Source organism: Chlamydotis macqueenii, chromosome 8 (assembly GCF_036417535.1).
Source record: "Chlamydotis macqueenii isolate bChlMac1 chromosome 8, bChlMac1.mat, whole genome shotgun sequence".
Classification (NCBI taxonomy): domain Eukaryota; kingdom Metazoa; phylum Chordata; class Aves; order Otidiformes; family Otididae; genus Chlamydotis; species Chlamydotis macqueenii.
In genome coordinates this window covers 10,385,956-10,405,578 of record NC_141563.1, presented here as the reverse complement: position 1 = coordinate 10,405,578, position 19,623 = coordinate 10,385,956, and the positions used below count along the sequence as shown (strand labels likewise).

Genomic DNA, 19,623 nt, shown 5'->3' with positions numbered 1-19,623 from the left:
ATTTTTCACATTTCTTCTCTCTTTTCAATTTTTATTTTAAATAAAAGAACACAAAGTATTTTTAATATCATGAGCCTTTTTATCTGTAGTATTGCTGCACATGCCTATAACTATAATCTGAACTAAATTGTTCAGATACCTGTTTTTTTGTAGGCAGACCTGTTTACAAATAAGGCTTTAAAAAGTATTAATGAAGTAACATCTTTCAGTCATTTGAGAATGAATATAAATTAATATGAAGTCCTTGAAAAAAAAAAACCCTGAAGAAGTTCACTCTGAGGGTTAAGGTTACTGGGGTGCTCATCAGTCGTCACTTTTCTGCTTGCAGCACCTAGGTTTCTAGAGGATGGTATGACTCCATGAAATTCAGAAAATATGGGCTCCTATTTGCTTAGCTGTACAAACCTGTTCATTTTTACCAGTGTAACAGTAGGTCTTAATTCAGACTGTCTTTATCTACAAATCAGTCTGCTGAGCAGAAATAATGTGACAGAAAGGATAAGCCTTGATGAAGGCACGCCAGTGTCAGCTTCTTCTGTCAGATAAAAACTTGACCACAGAAAAAGCTGAGAGAGATAAATCCTGGAACAGATACATAAATGAGCAATAGCTGAGCCATATGAAATATAACAAAACACAGACTTACAGGCATTGGAGATGGAAAAGACCTATTAGGTCATCTAGTCCCAGCTTCTGCCAATTCAGAATTGGCCCCTAGAGTGATGTGCTGAACTTTAAGTAAAAAAAGAGGCTGCCAAAAGCTCTGTCAAGCCTGTTACACTTGCTCCAGAAAAGAGAAATGAAAAACTCCAAACCTAATGAACAGGCTTCAAGTTATGGAAGATTGACGGTGCCAGGAAAACTTGATTCTATCCCCATCTCCTTACCAAACTCCAGTGAGGAGCAAAGGGGTGGCTTTCCAAAATCCAGAGCGCTTTCAAACTGTATGATCGCTGCAGCTAAAACCAGGCTAATCAGAACCAAAAATGAGAGCTAGGCTTTGGCTTCGGGCACGCTATGGGAATTCGGGTTCCCCTGGAAGGTATAGGGAATATTTATTGAGACTTCAGCTATTTAGAAATGCCAAGTGAAGGCGTGTTCCTTCCAGATTCATGCCTCCAACCTATGTTAATCTAACCATGAAATAGTCTTTATAGTGCTCATGACAGGGTATTTGCTTACTAGGGTGGTTTAGCCCTCAGCCTCTCCACACCTACCAAGATTTGCATTGGAGCCGCTTCCTCTGGTTCGTACAAAGCTGTCAGAGCTGGAAGGGCATACTGCATCTCACCCTCTTCAGCATGAGCTGGGAGACGAGCTGGAGAGGGGGACCACCGAGTGTCAGAGGAGAGTACATCACGTATCTAGCACTGAGACCAAGAATCCTGTGTGTCCTGTGAAGAAGGCACCTCCCACCAGCCACCACCAAACACCACACCAAATAAGCGCTCATCTTAGGGAATTGCCTAAAAATACAGTAATGGGAACTGAGACCTGCTCTCTTTTGAGAGCAGGAATGCCTTTGTTAGTGACAAGGAAAAAGAGACAGCAGTTGAGGATCCGGGGAAGACACTGTGAGACAGCTGTCTAAGGGTAATAGGGCGAAGCTGATGGCCAGGAGACAAAAGCGACATCTGAAAAAAAAAACATTGGGAGCCACGTCTGTAAGTAAAAGTGACTGGTCACACACTGTACTCTCAATTCACTTATCTACAAGCGCGAGCTTCAGGCCCAAGTAGCTGAGATGGCTGGAGAAGTTCCTGAGTGTTCCCATCTCCCATCAAGGGCAACAGAGGCAGATGGGACTCAAAAGCAACACTAAAGTCATGGAAGAGCCTGGACACCAGTGGGGGAACCAGGTCAGCTTGATGGAAAAAGAGAAAAGTCATCTGAAAAACAGGAAAGCATTTATTTTTCTGAAGGATACAACTCATAAATGCTCTTCCAATTTCATGGGAGCAAGATTGGAAGGTTGGTTTCATAATCCTAGCAAGTTGTTTTGGTTTTTTTTAAAGTTTTCTAGTCTGACATGCTCAGAAAGCAAGACTTAAAATTTACCCTTGTGCAAACAATCAATATAATGTCTTACACACCATTCATGTCCCACCTACAAGGATTAACCATGGCTCGGGGACTTGAGCTGCCATCTAAGCACCCACAGAAAACATCAAATGTTTGACCATTGGTGATATATTTGTAACATTACAGAAATGTACTGGGAGACTGTGTTCCCTCTACATTGTACAAAGCTGGTCTACTATATCTATGATGCATTTGTCAAGCTTGCAAACACAGGGGAGAGTTTGTGATGCCACATTTAGTAAACAATTCATATGATTTTGTGTCACGATACTGGATTTAGATGAGCTGACAGAGAGGAGAACGCCACTTTCAAAGCCAATTGCATGTTTTCTACACAAGCTTACTACAGTGCAGCTGAAATCTCACCTCACTTCGCTCTCAGAAAATCAAGAAGGGGTATGTTAATGTATTCTTCAAGGGACTGAAAGCCAAGCACTTTTCATAACTGACTTGCATTTTTCTACAGCTTTTTTACTGTATAGCTATTTAAATCTTCACTGGGGTGAATGAGGTACAGGAAAAGGCTCTTTCTGCACTCACCGTGGTTTGAGTGTCTCACGCAGTCCCCCAGCACAGCGCTGAACTGCCTCTGAGCTTCTGGCTCTGGGAAGCAAAAATAGCTGTGTCGGGCGAAGGGCTGCCACAGGTAAACCGGGAACTCCTTCGGCAGCTGAACGAAGGCTTGAGCGACCTCCTTCTCACTCGAACCTACACAAAACACACGTCTCCATTTGAAATCTGCAGATTTCTCAAGATGTTTTCGCCAAGTCAAGTCTGTTTTGCCTGTAACAGTAACTTGAATGATCTCTCCCTGTCCTTATCTCAAATCTTGAGCTTTTTCTTATATTATCTCTCCTCCATTCTCTCAGAGGGTGGGGAGAGTGAGTGAAAAGCTGCGTAGCTTGGTCCCAAGCAGGGCTGAACTACGACAGATGGGCAAACTCAGTAGGCACCAACCATCTCTCTGTGTTATACCATAATAACTTGATATCATCTTGGTTTGTGTACAAGGTAGCCATAAACTACACATTTTTGGTAAATTTTCAAAGAAAATATTTCATTGGATTGTAGCTGGTAGGGAAAAGGTTTTCATGGCAAGTAAGTTAGTTAGTGGGCAGCTCTAGTCTCTTCCACATAGACACCATATAGGAGCATACGGTCTTCCATATAAAAAAGAACTGCATATAACCGGCTAGGAAGAGCAGCGGTTTCCCCGTCTCCAGGGTTTCCAAACACAACTGCAAGATGGCCTTCTGAACTATCACTTCAAGCCCTTGAAGGTGAAACAAAGAAAGCATTAAGTGTCTCCAGTTTCCACCTGCCCTGAGTCACTGTGCACAGGGGATGACACATGGAGGACAGCTCAGGCACTGCTGCCCCAAACTACCCTCTGACCACTCTATGCCTTGGGAAAGGGGTGTAAGGGGGACACCTTCTGACAGTCATAACTTTAAGTGGTATGAGACAGGACTTAAAAAAAAAAATCCTTGTATACATGTTGCCCTTATCCCTTTCCTTATGTGGCATCCCATTTTCCAAATCTGACTCTGCAACATGAGATCAGCTCCCTTAAAGCTTGAATTTTCACTGTCTTCATGGAGGTGGGTGGGGGCAGGCAGGACCACAGCAGTTCCCGTCCCAGAAACAACAAACTCAGCAGTAGTAACCTTCCTGCCCTCTCTGTGGGACTTATTATCAACTGTGAGTCAACAGAGGCAGCTGGCATCTAAAAATGGAAACAAATAAAACCAGGAATATTAACAAAGTCCAGGAACAATGGTGGTGTGGTTCCTGTCCCGCTTCTGCACAGCCTCCAGCAGCTTTGTGCCAGGATGCTGGGAAAAAAAAAAGGGAGCCAGCATTTCTCTGAAAATTAGCTTATAGCATCTTCTGTGTACATCCACTCTGGAGCTGTGCTTTCACTTAGAAAAATGGCTGTGTGCATCTTCTGTTGCCCTGTTTTAAAGTCTACTCTGAAAGCCTGCCCAGAAGAGGTCTGCATAAGGAACAGCGCCTGGGGTTTGGCAGTTCAGCTTTGAGCAGGGCTTACCAACAGGATCTGGAAAATGTTTGTCAGACAGCAAATTGTAATCTTCTTCTGAAGTCAGCACTTTGCCTCCTGCAGGAAGAACTTGATATTTAGGGCTGGCTCCTTTCTGGTAGGCCTGCAAAATCAAGAGAGAGGGAGTCAAATAGAGATGTAAGGAGAAGGAAAATATAAAATACACAACTCATTGACAAAACTAATGCACAGGGATATTCCCCAAAGGGACTTTTTTTTTTTGTCAGACTGAATTTTAGATATATTATATATATTCCCTAGACATATCAAATCTAAAACACAGCTAAATGTAAAAAACATATTTAAAAATATCCTCTCAGGGCTTATTAGCTGTGGTGAAGAGTCAGGGACAGAAGGGAGGGGAAAAGGATGGGATTTTCTTTAAAGCCCTATTGGTTTGATTTGTCAGCCAGGACTAATTTGCTGCCAAACAAAAAGTTTCACTGTAGTCAACAGGAAGCCACCCAAAAATTGCTACTTCAAATCCAACTGCAGAAGCATGGTGATGTATTACAGTGACATACACATAAGAAGCGTTCTGTGATAGGCAAAGGAAGGTTCAAAGTGTTGCTAAAATGGTTGCTAGTTCTTGCAAACGTATGTGGCGAATAAAAGGTGCTTGTTTCTACCCCGAGCCATCCTCGTGGACCTTCCAGCCAGCTCCACAAGGCTGGAATTGCCTCACCAAGGAGAACATTTCATCAAGTACTGCTAAAAGAAAGGTGGCAGCAGCAGTAAATTCACTTGATACCAGTTTCTTTGGGAGTGTAGAAGAACATAAGAGGAAGAAGCATTTACCTCTTTTGTCTCAAAGCAATCCACAGTGTAGTTGTTCTTTATAACAACATATCTGTCCTTCCACTTCTTCAGATCTTCAGCAAAATGCAGCACTTCTGCTTCATACAGAACGGTCTCAGCTTCCACCGGGGGCTGCAAAGACAATTTCCGAGATTTGAAATTACTCTGGATTACTGACCATTTTGAAGCTTTTATGTCTGTATTTCCATAAGACTGCTTGTTGTGAGGGCTTTTGAGCCTTCTCATGCTATCTGGTGTCATTAACATCTCCCTAATTCTGGCAGATACTACATATGCAAACAAATTCTTGTAGCCTGAGGTGGGGAGGCAGCAGAGGAGCTCTGCCTTCCAAAAATACTTCCAGATTTCTGAGGCAGACACATTCCTATTTACCTTTTGGTTGGCATGCTGAAAGCAAGATGACTTGTAGTTCATTGTCTCCCATTTTCCACTACATAACATCAATGAGAACATTTCACTGATTCAGCAAAGAGCTTTATTATAAAATAGTAAATTATTTCCCATTTCTTTGTAACACTTTTCCACCTGTGCTCTTGTAACGGATACACATCTTTCTGAAAGATATGGCTCTTCTATTATCCCACCTTTTACATCCCACCTCATGGCTTTACGTTATTCATTTCAAGAGCATTGGAAACCTGTGATTTCCAAAACAGCCAAAAACTTTACATTTGTATCTTGTTAATATTGAAGGCTGGCTCTCTGCATTTTCCTCTAATAAAGAGGCTCTTATCTCTCTTTTTGTCTCTCCTTTTCTAATAAAAAACAGCCCTCCATAGCTCATTCACACTGGGGAGTATTGCCATCTTCTTTATGGAACCCCGTTGCCACGGCTGAAAAGGTTAACTGAGTTTACTACATATATTTCTCTGTGAATGCATGACCTCTGCCCCAAGATTCTTGCAAAACCTTGCAGGAGGAGCAACTAGTTTTGTCCAAATGTCCAACTCTACTTTGATGAAATGCACGCTTTGTACCAGAAACTTGTGTCATGGTTCTTCTCATGCTATGATGAGACAACCAAACACAAGCAAAACAAAGATGAATTTTCAAAAGTAAACTTTAAACCTGCACCCAAATGCAATTTTTCTGCCTAAAACCTAACTGAACCAAATCCAACATCTGCACTTGCAAATCTATTGTCTACACTTGGGTTACACATAAGAAAGTACACAGGTAAAATGTCCCACATACACATTTATTATGTATTCAACTATCCAGTAAAAGAAGCTGAAAGAACACTTCTGTACTGTACCTGTACATATAGACACATTTAAATAACTTTTAAAATACTTTGGGCTTGATTTTTAGAAGCTTTACACATCTGTACTGCCTATTAACTTTACTTGAGGGTATTCAACACTGGGAAAAACAAGAAAACCAAGCCCCGTCAGTGGCTGATACACTTCCAGCTCATGTTTTTCATACATTATGACTACTAAATGTGTGATTTAAATAGTTAACGTGTTAATTATTTCATGCAGGAGAGCAGAGCTGTGTGGCAGCTCGAGGATGGGGAAGGGCTTACGGGCCCTCCTACCTTGGTTTTCAGGAACCGAGACTGGGAATCTCGGTGCTGCTCCAGCTCATCCTGCACATGCTTGCAGAAAGCCACTGCGTACTGGCGTCTGTAGTGCGGACTGAAGTTTTTGATGACTGCTTCTGTTTTTCCTGAAGCAGAAACAGAGATTTAATTGTATTTAATGTACATGGGTTCAGAAACTGCAATGCAAAACCAAAACAGTTATCGTCAGTGACCCAAAATATTGCCCAAGTGTACCAACGTCCGCTTGCTGCACAGCAGATCAGGAAACCCTCGGAGATGCATTCAGCTGTTGTGATAACCAAGCACAGAGGGAATTTGTCCAGGAAAACATTGGGTTTTGGACACTGTTCTTCCTTCTAAGAGTGGGCAAAATACACCCTAAACCCATTCCTCTAAGAAACTATGCTATCTGCCTCTTCCTAGGACATACTGCCACAGAGTCGTGGCTGTTCGAGAGCTGAGAAGGACTGACAAGGCTTTCAAACAAACACTTAGACAAGTGATACTGGTTAGTATTTAGCCAATTTTATCACATAGTGAGATTTGAAAGCTGACTCAAAACTCCTACAAAGGATGTCTTCTAGGCTTGGGCACTGCTGTCTCTTCTTTGTTTTAATGTAAACAGATACTCAGTCATGCTTCAATAAACATTAATCTTGTATTGTCTTGCTATGATCAAGATTTCAACAGTAGCAATAACAGCAATAAACACACTGACAGTCTCATTTCTGGGAATCTTAAAGCAATCTACACGCAATTAACTCATTAACCCTATCAAAGAAATAATAATGCTTTACAGGCAGAGAAACTAATCTAAAAGTTAAAGCCGTATGCATGTACGTGAGTCAAAGAGCTGGCAGCAATGTGAAAACCAAAACCTGGACTGTGATCTAGATAGCATCCAGATCATCCTGGATACTGGAGATCCCTTTCTTCCTTGTATTAAGGGGCCGTGTGACAAAGGGTTTTGCTGAGCTTTCAACAAAGAAACATCATTTCACATGTCAAGCAACTTTGATGCTTTCAAAATTTTATTTTCTTCTGCTTGGGGAAAAAAAATCACAAATTTTCTGTGTAAGACAAAAAAAATGGTAGTTCCCAAACTGTGACTTCTTGAAGCCTTTCATATACATGGGCTCCTAAACCAGGACTGGCATTCAGCACTCCTCAAGAGCCAAAGAGGGGAACCAGCAAGAAGGACCGTGGCCTCCAGAATCCTGGAAAAGCTGAAGCACCTATATCCTATAATGATGTTCCCAGACTGATAAACTCCTTCCAGCCACCCACCAGCACTACCACCAAAAAGGGTTCGCTGGGATTCTTCATGATGTATCTGTATTTTATACAATGGGCTGTGAGTCTGCAGCAGCTATGATGAAATCAGAGAGAGGTCTTGACAGATTTGCTGGTAATTTTAAATACGATTAAAGAAAGAGAAAAGCTGTGGATCATGATGAAAGTAAGTGCATGGGATTTTACGCAAGAAAGTGCATGGGATGCTCTGCTGTAGAAGATGCTATGGTCCAAGATTTAACACTTCTGGCTACCTTATTTCCATTTAAAAAACCCAAATATGTGTGACGGAGACTCCATGGAAAAATAGCTAGTTTGGTAAGGAGTTCACAGAGATGCGCGATGGCAGAAGATTTTGTAAGGTGCTTATTTCAGGTCCATCTCCGATTTGCTCCTAATGTGAGACATTACCAGGCTATTAGAGGAAATGTAATCAATTCAGACAGCTGCAGTACTTATTTACTCCGTAACTTCCTGATAATTACATTTACACTGCTGTCATTACATGAACATGCACGCAAAAGCAAAAGCTATACATCAGCCCTTTGCTTCTGCAATTTTATTTTCAGTTTGATACACAGAATTGGACACATCTCCCAAGTTTAGGGACAATATTGACACAACCTCTCATTCCAGCTACTCCCATGTAACCATCTCAGAGGGGAGAGCTGGAGCTTTCTCCTCATGTACGTGGATTGCTGCTTTCAGTTAAACTGAAAGCCCCTTTTGCCCCGCTCCTGTCCCTTTCCAACCATACACCACCGCCGCGTTACAAATCTGCCGCCCCTTCAAGCCCTGTCTGGGTGCACGGAGGAGATTGCTCAGCTGACTGCCGAGTTTGCAGAGTCATTACACAAAGCTAGAGGGATGTCAGGAGGTTGGGTTATGTTTTCAGATAGGTAAGTTTTTCATAGATTTACTTGTGGGACAGCATCAGGTGACAATCTGGACTCCAACCCACCACTTTTAAGAGACAAGATTTTTTGAGACCTAGTGATTATAGGATGTGCTTGCCTGTAATAGCAGGATACTGGTGCTGCTGAAGCAGAAAATCCCTGCCCCTCCTACAGCCCTTTAAAAACTAGCCTGCTTTGGGCAGAGGCATAAACTTATTCTCCAAATTAGGACAAAGCTTCCCATTTTGTTGCTTCTGGTCCCAGCCAGCAGTAGGATGTTGTTGGCCCCAGCCCCGGTGGAGTTTCCTGCTCAGGGTTTGCCCCTATTTTCCACTGTGGTTTTTTTTGTTTCCAGCTTGCAATGCCTCTCAATCTGTTACAAGAGGGGTCTGGGACACTGGACCTCACTTGACTGCTGCCTGCATCCTGCAGTAAAAATCTGTAGAGGAAGTGGGACAAAGAACAAAATTCTGATGTTGGGAAAAAAAACCCCAACAATCGCAGGAAATACCTGTAATTTTGGCAAAGTCTTTCAATCACGGCTAAATCGGTTCAGAAGTGTGACTGTTCAGTGTCAAATTTCTTAGATCAGCTTAAAGTTTGATGATCAAAAAGAAAGGAACTATGCAATTTGTATTATATATAAATGAGAAATATGACATCAGTGTAACTTCTATGTGCAGACTATATGTACAATCAGTCAAAACAGGAATTGAGGAGCAAATGTTTCAGGCTGTTTATTCCAGTATTTGCACTACTTGTTGCAAAGGCTCTCTGTATTAAAAATACTGTTCCTTCTTAAAACTAGAAGAAAAGGGTTTTTTGACGAGGTTGTGAGTGGCACTACCCGAGGACCTAGCCTTGCACTGCTCAGCTCAACAGGAATTGCAACGCTACCTGCGGGTGGGAAGAGAAGCGGACAGACCCTTGATCCATTGTTCGCTGATGGATCTTTTAAACTCTTTTGGTTTACAGAAGATAAAAATATGCTATCTGAAAACAAACATGATGGAAACAGTCATGAGTAACAGAAACTCTTCCCACAAAATGATTACATGGGGCAAGCAGAGATAAAATACTCCAGGGCAGTTGAAAAATGAGTTCCCCTAATTCTTTTCCAAATTTAGTGCGGCTTGCTTAGTCACAGTTGTTTATATGAAGCAAGGCCAACTTTCTCACTTGGTTGGTCTGGCAATGGCGCAGCTCCAGCCCATACAAATGTGATCTGAAACCCAGCAGCTAGACAGATGTTTATCCTAAGAGAATACACAATCTGATCATCTCCAGTAGAAGCTCATATGCAACTGAAATTACCAACAGCAAAAGACAACAGTGATGGAGGTGAAAGGATTTCTGTCAAATTAAGGTGGCAAGAGTCTGCACACACAGATGTTCCCCCTTTCTTGAGCGTTTAGATCTGATTAAGAATAAACTTTTCAAATGCTTCATGATGCACCTCCTCTTCTGCAGAACCACCCTTGCACTTTATCGCAAAAGTTTAGCATCAAGTTATAGCATGTTTTTTAAGACCAAAACCAAATGTAATTGCACTGAGAAACAAGAAACATCTGCCAGTTGCCCCACTGGAAGTAGAGATCCTCCTCAAACTTGTTTCTTCCCGCTTCCCCACTGAAGGGGACCTGCCTTTGACCTTCTTCACTGTGCGTCACTCACGCTGGACACTTCTACATACCTCCAAGTCATCAGACCCACAGCATGTCCTCAAATACTTGGCTTTTTATTTTGGGTTTCACTACTTTTACCAAAAGAAACTGACATACAACTTTAAAAAATAAGGCCACTGTTTGGCAAGTTCTCCCACGAACTTCTGCTGGTGTAGCTGCTGGCTTTAAGCCTGGTGGGATGGACACGCACAGCCTGGCTAGCTCGCTCTGCCACACTTCTCTGCTCTCAACGTGTTGCCAAATGGCCAGTATAGACACAGATCAGGAAAATTCAGAAAAAAAAAAAAGGGTCAGAAAACAACAATTTCTTGGCTGGTATACAAGTGAGGGGTTGCTTACACTCACCGGACTTCAGCCTTTCGGAAGTCAGGAAGAGAAAGAGGTAAGGACTTGCCATTAAAGTTGTTATTCTCCTTAAATATTGGTGTTTGGTAGTAAGATGACCCTTCTAAGGGCAGCAGGATGACCTCTCCGTATTTCACTTCATAACTGCTTGCACTCGGCACGTTTTGAACAGGGTTTTCAAAAAATACCACAATCGGTGATATGAATCTCATTGGAGATCTGCGGGATTTATCTTCTTAAACCATTTAAACCTGCTGGAATATATACTTTGTGCCCTGAGGGACATGAACTGTAAAAAACATAGATGATTTGCTATATCAAAGCAAACCCTAGACAAAATAAAACCTAAAAGAAACAATAAGCATTGTGCATGCTGAATGCCAATACACCCAGCACTTCAAACAAGTGTGAAATATTGAGACAGAACAGGAATGAATGACCTTGTCCTTGTATTTTTTCCACAAGGCAACAAACAAAGCTGTCAGAAGTAAATATAAAAAGATCAGCTGGTCATACCCACATGGTGCTTGGCCACCCAGGAGCACAACTGACAACTGGGGACATGCTTTTAAATGATAAACTATAAACTATACTGTGTGCCTTAATGTTATTCAGCAAATTCAGTACCAAGCTTTAAAATTACTACTGTAAATCCATCCGTCCAGCTATCTATCCAGATACATAATCTTATTCTCATAGCCCATCAGGGCAAAATGAGTTAACAAAATAATTTCAGTGTTCAGCTCATGGGTCGACTTCATCCCCAGGCAAAGATAAATGCAACCTTAGATTGAGATAAACGTCTAAAACTGTAGATGCTCTACGTAAGCCCTGTGAATTGGCAAAGTTGGATGCCAGTACTGGCAGCTTTCAAATGGGTTGGATGCTGGTCACAAAGAGAGAGAAGCTGCCTCTGCTGCAATACCATGCATAACAGCTGCTCTTCCTGAATTCACCCATTCGTTCCAAACATCACTATCACCTATTAAACACATCTGGTAACCAGAAAACTTGTAAAAGCAATTATCTTTGGCATATCCTCTCTAACAGTGCCCACCACCTTCCAGCGCTCTGGGACATGTAATAGTGCAGTAGGAATTACCAGCAGTTCCCTCTTTCCTACAGTCTTCTTTCTTGTGCAGCACTTAGGGTACCACCCAGAAACCATTCAAATCCAAGTGCTCCCAGGCTTTATCCTACACATACAGAGAGGCAATAACACACTCTCTTCGTTCTTGAAGGCATAGCTTAGTTGGATCTTTATTTACAGAAACCGTATTTCAATTATTTGTGAGTCATGACTTAATACCTGTTATGAAAAAAAAAAGAGATGACAGACAAATCCCATGTTCTGATTTGGCTGAATCACATCTCCACAGGTTTGTTCGCACTCGCTCAGCCAAACCAAGAAGCTGGTGGAGCTGCTCCTCTTCCTCACGCAGACCCACCGAAAAACGTGGTTTGCACCTGATAAAATACTGAAACTGATTATCTGCTCTCAGCCTTGTTTCGTATTAATGGAGAGCATTCTCATTAAAAACTTATAATACTGTCATTACACTGGCGTGTACATATGCCCAAATTATCCATATGCAATGCAGACACTGAATCGCACCGGTAAAATTCCAGTTAGTCACCCAAAACTCAACCCATGGGAGAGAATAATACCCATCACACCTCAGGTCATCCTCTTCCTAAATCTCAGCATACAAACACTCCTTGGGTGCTTAACATCTCTATAGGATGAGTGGGAAAGTCGAAGCTGTCTTTTGAAAAAAAAAAAAAACCTCATTTTTTAGTAAGTTTGCCAACAGATAGTGGGTGTGAAATCTGTGGTTCACTAGAAGCAAAGCTTCTCTCTCAGGGCAAACTAAACAAACACGTTTGTAAATTCATGTAAACTTGATCTACGGCAAAGGAGGAGCCAAAAATAACAGGCTCTGTTCCAGCCTTGCAGATCTCCCATTCTACAATTTTACTTGAGTACTTAACTCTTCCTCAAGTGCTCTGCTATATGGGGCTAAATCTTATACCGAGCTGCACAATTACCTCATCGATTTCAATAGGTTTGTATACATACAATGTTTTTCTCAGGCAACTTAGTGAGCATCTCATATTTCAAAGCGAGCAGACAGACCTGAGCGAGACAGATCTCAAGCAGTCTAAAAAAAAAAAAAAAAGGCTTGTTTTCTTAAGAGCAGCTTGAGATTTACCTACGGATCCTGCTATTTTAAATTCACTCTGAATACTGCCTCATTATTAAAAAATGTAAAGCAAAATACAGAGCACTAATCCTGCTTAAACACAGCCCATACCTTGGGTCAAACTCAGAAACTCATACCTACAGCCAAGTTTTCTTTCCTCTTTCCCCTTCCCTCCTAGAGTGGGATCAAGAAAATTCTTCTCAGGAAACAGAGACAGGACTATCACACCTTTGATCTATGGTTAACCAGCATTAATCTAACAGCGCGTCTTCCTCATCTGTACAAGCATCTGATATAACCTGAAGCTCTCTGGAGGATATCTCAATTGTAGGCTATGTTCTTCACAAGAAGCACGCAATTCCCTCTAACCTACATGACATGTTACCAAGGGTATGTTATTTGAGACCAGCTGCCATGACATGTTACCAAGGGTATGTTATTTGAGACCAGCTGCTACCAAGACAGAAATGCCCAGGAAAACGTATTTTAGCATCAGACTGTGATTGCAAAGCAACAGGCTGGGGCGGCACACATCTTGTGCCCACTTGAAATGGAGAAGTAGACTCCATCGGGTACATCGACTCCTTCAGCATCTGTACTCCACGGACACGTGAGCCCTGGGACACCACTCCCTCCAGCTCCTTCACACCTTCTCCTGTACATGTGTCATCTCTCGCGCTGGGGGAAACAGATGGACAACTTTCCAGCCAGAGATGTCTTACACAACCAGCTCCACCAGCATCGCAGAGGGGAGAGGCAGTAAACATCAGGAAACCATTAGCAGTAGGGCTGTGAAAAACAAGGCGAAGGATTTGAATTTTAACCTTAAAATGCCTGAAATGCAACCAGTGAGATCAGGCACTCCAGTACCAAACAGTGAGGGCCACTAGCCAGCAGCGCTGCAACACTCCTGTTGCCAAATCGTTATTTAGAGGAGAAACAAGATTTCATGAGTTGCCTTTGCACTTGTCGGATTAAAAAAATCCTAATAATCACAAATTACGTGAAGGCCAAAGCTTGTGGCTAATCAAGCAGAAAGAAGCCCACTGCCAGCCAGAGGTTTGATTAACACTGTGTCAGATAAGCTTATCCTTAAGGCTGCTGAAATTTATCCTTTATTGGTAATGGGGTTAGAAGCAGCAATGCTCTGTCTAGAACAATTATTCCCGGTCAAATTCAACGAGAATAAGGTCTGACAGTCCTTTATTTATCAGCTTATTTCACAGCATCAGAAGAACTAGGGATTTAATGAAACAAATGAACCCAATCTAGTTCCTGAGGGCCACAAGAAGCTAAACTATGTTTTGTATTAAATTAATTTGGTGAAGGTCAGTGGTTTTCAAGTTTGGGAGTTTTTTTCAATTCCATGAGCCACAAGCTGAGCCACTAATGGGGAAACAGACACCAAGCAGCTTTTTCCAGTCCAGATCTTAGCATCACATTACACGTCATGGTAGGTCGTACAAGAATGTTTCTTGGGAACACTCAAACAGCTTTCAAAAAAATGTAAGCCAATGCTGCATCATCCTTTAAATCAGGATGATGTATTCTCTCTTCCCTCTCTTTCAAGTGACAGGCATTGCAACCAGTTACTTCACTGCCCGACCATTCGCAAGATAAAATAATGAAAAAAAAATTGCCATGTCGTCCGAGATACAGATAACAGAAATAACCATCTTCACAAAATACTAACTGAAGATTTTTCCAAATAAATGGATATTTATACAGACATATACCCCCGCAGAAGATTCATTCAATGCAATGCCCGGAATGTGTTCATCTAGATCCAGGCAACATTTTTACTCATTCTTTTTTTCTTAATTATTTTGCCAAATTTATGCCATACTAGACAGGCCTATTACAAAATTACTCAGAGGTGTATATGGCATTGGACATCGGTATGAGTACACACACACATCCTTCCATGCGGGGCCTTATTTATGCTGAGGTTACCTTCCATTTGTCTTAACGCTCCCTTTATTCCCTTTATGTTCTAACTCATGTCACCAGCAGTCTAGGGTAAGTCAACCCAAACGGACTCCTCAGAGTCCTGGGTTTCCCATGAAGGTATCACTTTTAAGCACTGTAGCAGAAGTCATTATATCACAGTAATATTTTATTCCATTTCTCTTCAACAAACACACAAAGCTCACAAAATGGAAAAAGGTTATGTGTGGGTAACAAAATGAGAATAAAGGTACTGGCAGGTTCCCTTTCCTTGCAATTTTTCTCACCGAATCATAAGGCATTTGATTCTTTTTTGGCTTACACATACACTGAAAATGGGCAAATGTTGTGAATTACAGAAGGACAATATTTCAACTAGCCTATGTATAAAAATAAAGGTTAAAACCAAGATTAATTTCTGAAATAAATGAAACAGGCCTCAAAGTACAAACCTTTATTTGAATGGCTTTCCAACACCACCACCACATCTCTTAATTTTATCTCAGCCTCAGAGCGCCTCCTTGCCACTCTGAACCCCAAAAGACCAACTGGGTAAATACACAGATTTTAAACTCAAACAACTAACATCAGTCAGATTTTGGAAGCGCTGATCTATAGCCCAAGGCGAGACACACGTTACGGATATGCCAGTTGGGACTATTTTTCAGTTTAACCTATTTTTCTCAGCTTCTGCCAACACTGCCTTGCCTTGGTCCTCTGCGGCAGCTGCTGTGGAAGGATGTCTGGAGAGGGACTGGAAGGACCGCACGCATTCTCTCCCTGGGAAGGTGCCTGACATTTGGCAGATCACTACTTCATCTCCTCACACCTGTATCGGGGACATCCACAACTCTCCAATAAAATTTTTTACCCTCTGCAGCCCAGAGGGAAGATGGAAACTGAAAAGTCGATGGTTTGAACGGCAGGCTTGAATCAAATGGATGCAAAAGTAGTGAAACCAGAGGAAATCAGAGGATCTCCTCCAGAACAAGTAACTTCCAAAAAGGAACAGGACAGACAACAAAATGATGGGACACACAGCTGGAAAAATTAATTGCTCTCACTCACCTCAACAGTGTAGAATGGGCTACATTAGAGCAGCAGCCTCAGAGGCTGTCTCCTCCTCATTTCCAGCTTACACGCTGGCAAAAACCTTTTGCTCTTGCAATCTCTCAGGCAACCTCCTCTTGTGGTCTTTTGACACGCTGCTTTCTTGGTAAATACGTATTTTTAAAACTGGATCTCCGCTACAGGAGAGTAGGAAGTTCTTTTAAGTCAAAACCACAGTGATATTTGTGCTGCAAACTTTATTAAGCAGAGAGGAAAAGACAACAGATGTGTCTTTCACATAGCAAAGGAGACAGAATTATTTTTCCCTATTAGATGTAGCCAACCACACGGGTCTTCCTATGGACAAAGAGACAACTCTTTGTGAAAACCAAAAATAAATTTTAGTGCTCCTCTCTTTTTTTTAAAAAGGACAAACAAATTAAAAAATATATATAATTAAGCTTCTAATAAAATCTTACATTACAGGAAGACAAATATGTGAAATGCAGTCCATATCCCAAGGAATTTTTTTTACCCCACCTCCCACTTTACATTAAGCTTAGATAACAAAAAGGGGAAGGTACTTCATTTGTAGCTAATTTTTAGTAATTTGCTTCAGGTTCTTATTAATTTCATGCCATAATACTGCAAGATGTATGCAGGGAAATTTAACTGTTGTCACAGCAAGTCATTATTTTGTACAGGATTGGAGGACTCACTTTATAAAACCTAGAAATCTGAGTGAAGCATCATTTCAAAATCCCTATAATATATATTTTTTTTGTTTCAAAGCATGGTGATACAGTGGGATCATGATGCTACATGGACTGTGCTGGCAATAAAGACGCTGCATTAGGAATTGTTCAGGAGTGACACAACCTACAAGGCAAAAACGTTGTTTACCAGCACTACGCTGTAGGGTGCAATGTCATGATCCTGGCAGACAGTCTGCGTGCTTGCCCTGCTAAAGCCAGCCAAATTATTCACTGTGACTTTGTGTAACCCGTATTGCATGTGTATTAAACATACTGAAAAAATATTTCCATCACATCATCCACCCATACGTATACCCAGCAGCTGCAGAACAGCAATCAGTGTGGACTAGTGGCTTTAGGCTTGGAAACTGAATCAGTAGACAAATGCTTCTTACTTCTGGCAATTCTAAATGATTTTTTTCTAATATATGGTTAATCTTTCTATGCCTTAGCTAAGCCAAACTAGACAAATTCTGCTGCTGACAGTCTGTTCTCGTGTTCAGGAAAATAAGATAATATCCTTAAACACATTTGCTAAATCTTTAGAAATAAATGGATTAGAAGTGATTGCCCTCACATTTTGCAATAAATATTTCTGAGCATTAATGGGCGTATAGTAATGCAACTACAAATTGCCCCTTTTACAAACACATCCTTCTCTGCTTCTCTATGGATAATATCTCCCAGCCAGCAAAATCACACTGTTCACTGAATTTTTAATTCTGCAGAAGAGACAAGAGGAAGCGTTGGCGCCTCATCCTGTGGGGAAGGAGGTTCCTTCCCACAGCTGAAAAAAAGCATAAATTAAAGTTAAAAGTCTAGAAAAAAAGTGTATAATTATTACACATAGAGTCATAGAATGGTTTGGGTAGGAAGGGACCTTAAAGATCATCTAGTTCCAACCCCTCTGCTATGCCATGGGACATCTTCCACCAGACCAGGTCGCTCAAAGCCCCATCCAACCTGGCCTTGAACACTTCCAGGGATGGGACACCTACAGCTTCTCTGGGCAACCTGTGCCAGTGTCTCACCATCCCCATAGCGAAGAATTTCTTCCTAATAGCTAAACTAAACCTACCCTCTTCCAGTACAAAGCCATTACTCCTTGTCCTATCACTACACATCTTTGTCAAAAGTCCCTCTCCAGTTTTCTTATAGGCCCCCCTTAGGTACTGGAAGGTCCCTATAAGGTCCATTCTCCGCCCAGCCTGTATTTGTGCTTGGCATCGCCGTGACCCGCATGAAGGATCTTGCACTTGGCCTGGTTGAACTGCACGAGGTTTGCACGGGTCCACCTCTCCAGCCTGTCAAGGTCCTTCTGGATGGCATCCCTTTCCTCTAGCATGTCGATCGCAAAATACAGCTTGGTGTCGTTGGCAAATTTGCTGAGGATGCACTCAATCCCACTGTCCGTGCCACCAACAAAGTTGTTAAACAGGGCCAGTCCCAATACGGACCCCTGAAGAACGCCACTCGTCCCCAGTCTCCACTTGGACATCGAGCATTGACCGCAACTCTTTGAGTGTGGCCATCCAGCCAATTCCTTATCCACCAAGTGATCCGTCTGTCAAATCCATGTCTAGAGACAACGATGTTGTGCTGGACAATGTGAAATGCTTTGCACAAGTCCAGGTGATCTGGATTGCAAAATCAGCTCACCAAACTTCTTTTTTCTATGAATACAGGTGGGGAAGGGGAAACTACAGCTCTGTGATGCAGCAGATAAGCTTTATAATTCAAGTTAGTTGAGAAACACTAAGAACACTGCTTCTTACCATGGTACCAGAGCATTAGCTGCCTGGATTAGGGGTTCTTCAAAGCAGTGGAAATGTCTGCTTTGACATGAGGGGAGGAAGGCACACTGATGCTCAGCTGAAAATGGAGAGCTCGACAGTCTCCTCTCATCCTGCAAAACAATCTTGGTCTGAATGAGTACATTTGGTTTTCTCCCTTATGCTTTACTCAGACTCTACTACAGCAGCTGCTACTGCCCAAATCCCAGTTTGGCTTTGGATGTAGCCTTTTGCTCTCTTCCAGCTGTGAAATGGGTGCAAAGGAAAAAGAATTGGCTGCAACGGAGTGAAGAAGGTTTCTCTCATGAAACCAATGCCACCACTCAAAAAGCCCCTGCTAAATTTAGTCCAGGGACAATCCATGGGCAGACACAGAAAATGAGGCAAAAAGACATGAAAAGAAAGAGGAACAAACAAGTAGAAAACAGGAGATGGCCCTCTGGCTGCCTGAGGCTTCTCAATATGGGTGACCTGCCAGCGGCCTCCTCTTTCCTATTTTCTCCCATCTAAAGTTGAGCAAGGCCATAATCAAGATCCCAGTATTTCCAAAGCACTGTAAAAGAAGGAAACAAAGTGATCCAAACATTTTGGGGTTTTATTTCAAAGCTAAAAGGACCCATTAAACTTAATTAATGATTCCTTACTTGACAGACTCTATGCCTTTGATTCTTCTGAATTAAAGTTGGGATCTGACTAACAAAAGTATACCTTCTGCTAGCAAATTAGAATTAATTCATAAATTTTATCCTGAAAAGAATTCAAGGAAAAGCAAAACAACCTCTAGCTTTCTGCAACTGCATCAGTATCAAAGTTGAAGGACTGCCTTTGCATTCACTAGGTCTGCTCTTCCTACAACCAGCCAGTGCCAGGAATCCAGATCATCAGAGGCAGAAGAAAGACTCCCTGGTAAGAAGACCATAAGTTAGTGGAATTCAAGGCAAAAAAGGAAAAAGAACTGTGTTTAGAATGAATTTGGTGTAAATATAACAGAGGACACATACAAAGCAATACCTTAATCTATAGTCACGCAGCAAATGCTGAGCTGTAAGGTCTAATTCCTCTTTGTCCCAGTAAACTGTTGAAAAGTATTTATTTTCTTTTTCAGACTTCTATTTTTAGCCATAATTCAGAGAAATGTCAGACCCC

General features: G+C 41.8%; 1 protein-coding gene across 1 annotated transcript in view; it reads right to left on the bottom strand.

Annotated features, from left to right (window-relative positions):
• NIBAN1 (niban apoptosis regulator 1) overlaps positions 1–19,623 on the bottom strand; it is a 69,651-nt gene that overhangs the window by 31,259 nt on the left and 18,769 nt on the right. The window contains exons 2-5 of the mRNA XM_086753815.1: positions 6,504–6,634; positions 4,943–5,074; positions 4,133–4,247; positions 2,623–2,790 (exon numbers count right to left, since the gene is read on the bottom strand). Of these exons, the coding sequence (XP_086609941.1) occupies positions 2,623–2,790; positions 4,133–4,247; positions 4,943–5,074; positions 6,504–6,634 (546 nt within the window). The remainder of the gene's footprint in view (positions 1–2,622; positions 2,791–4,132; positions 4,248–4,942; positions 5,075–6,503; positions 6,635–19,623) is intronic.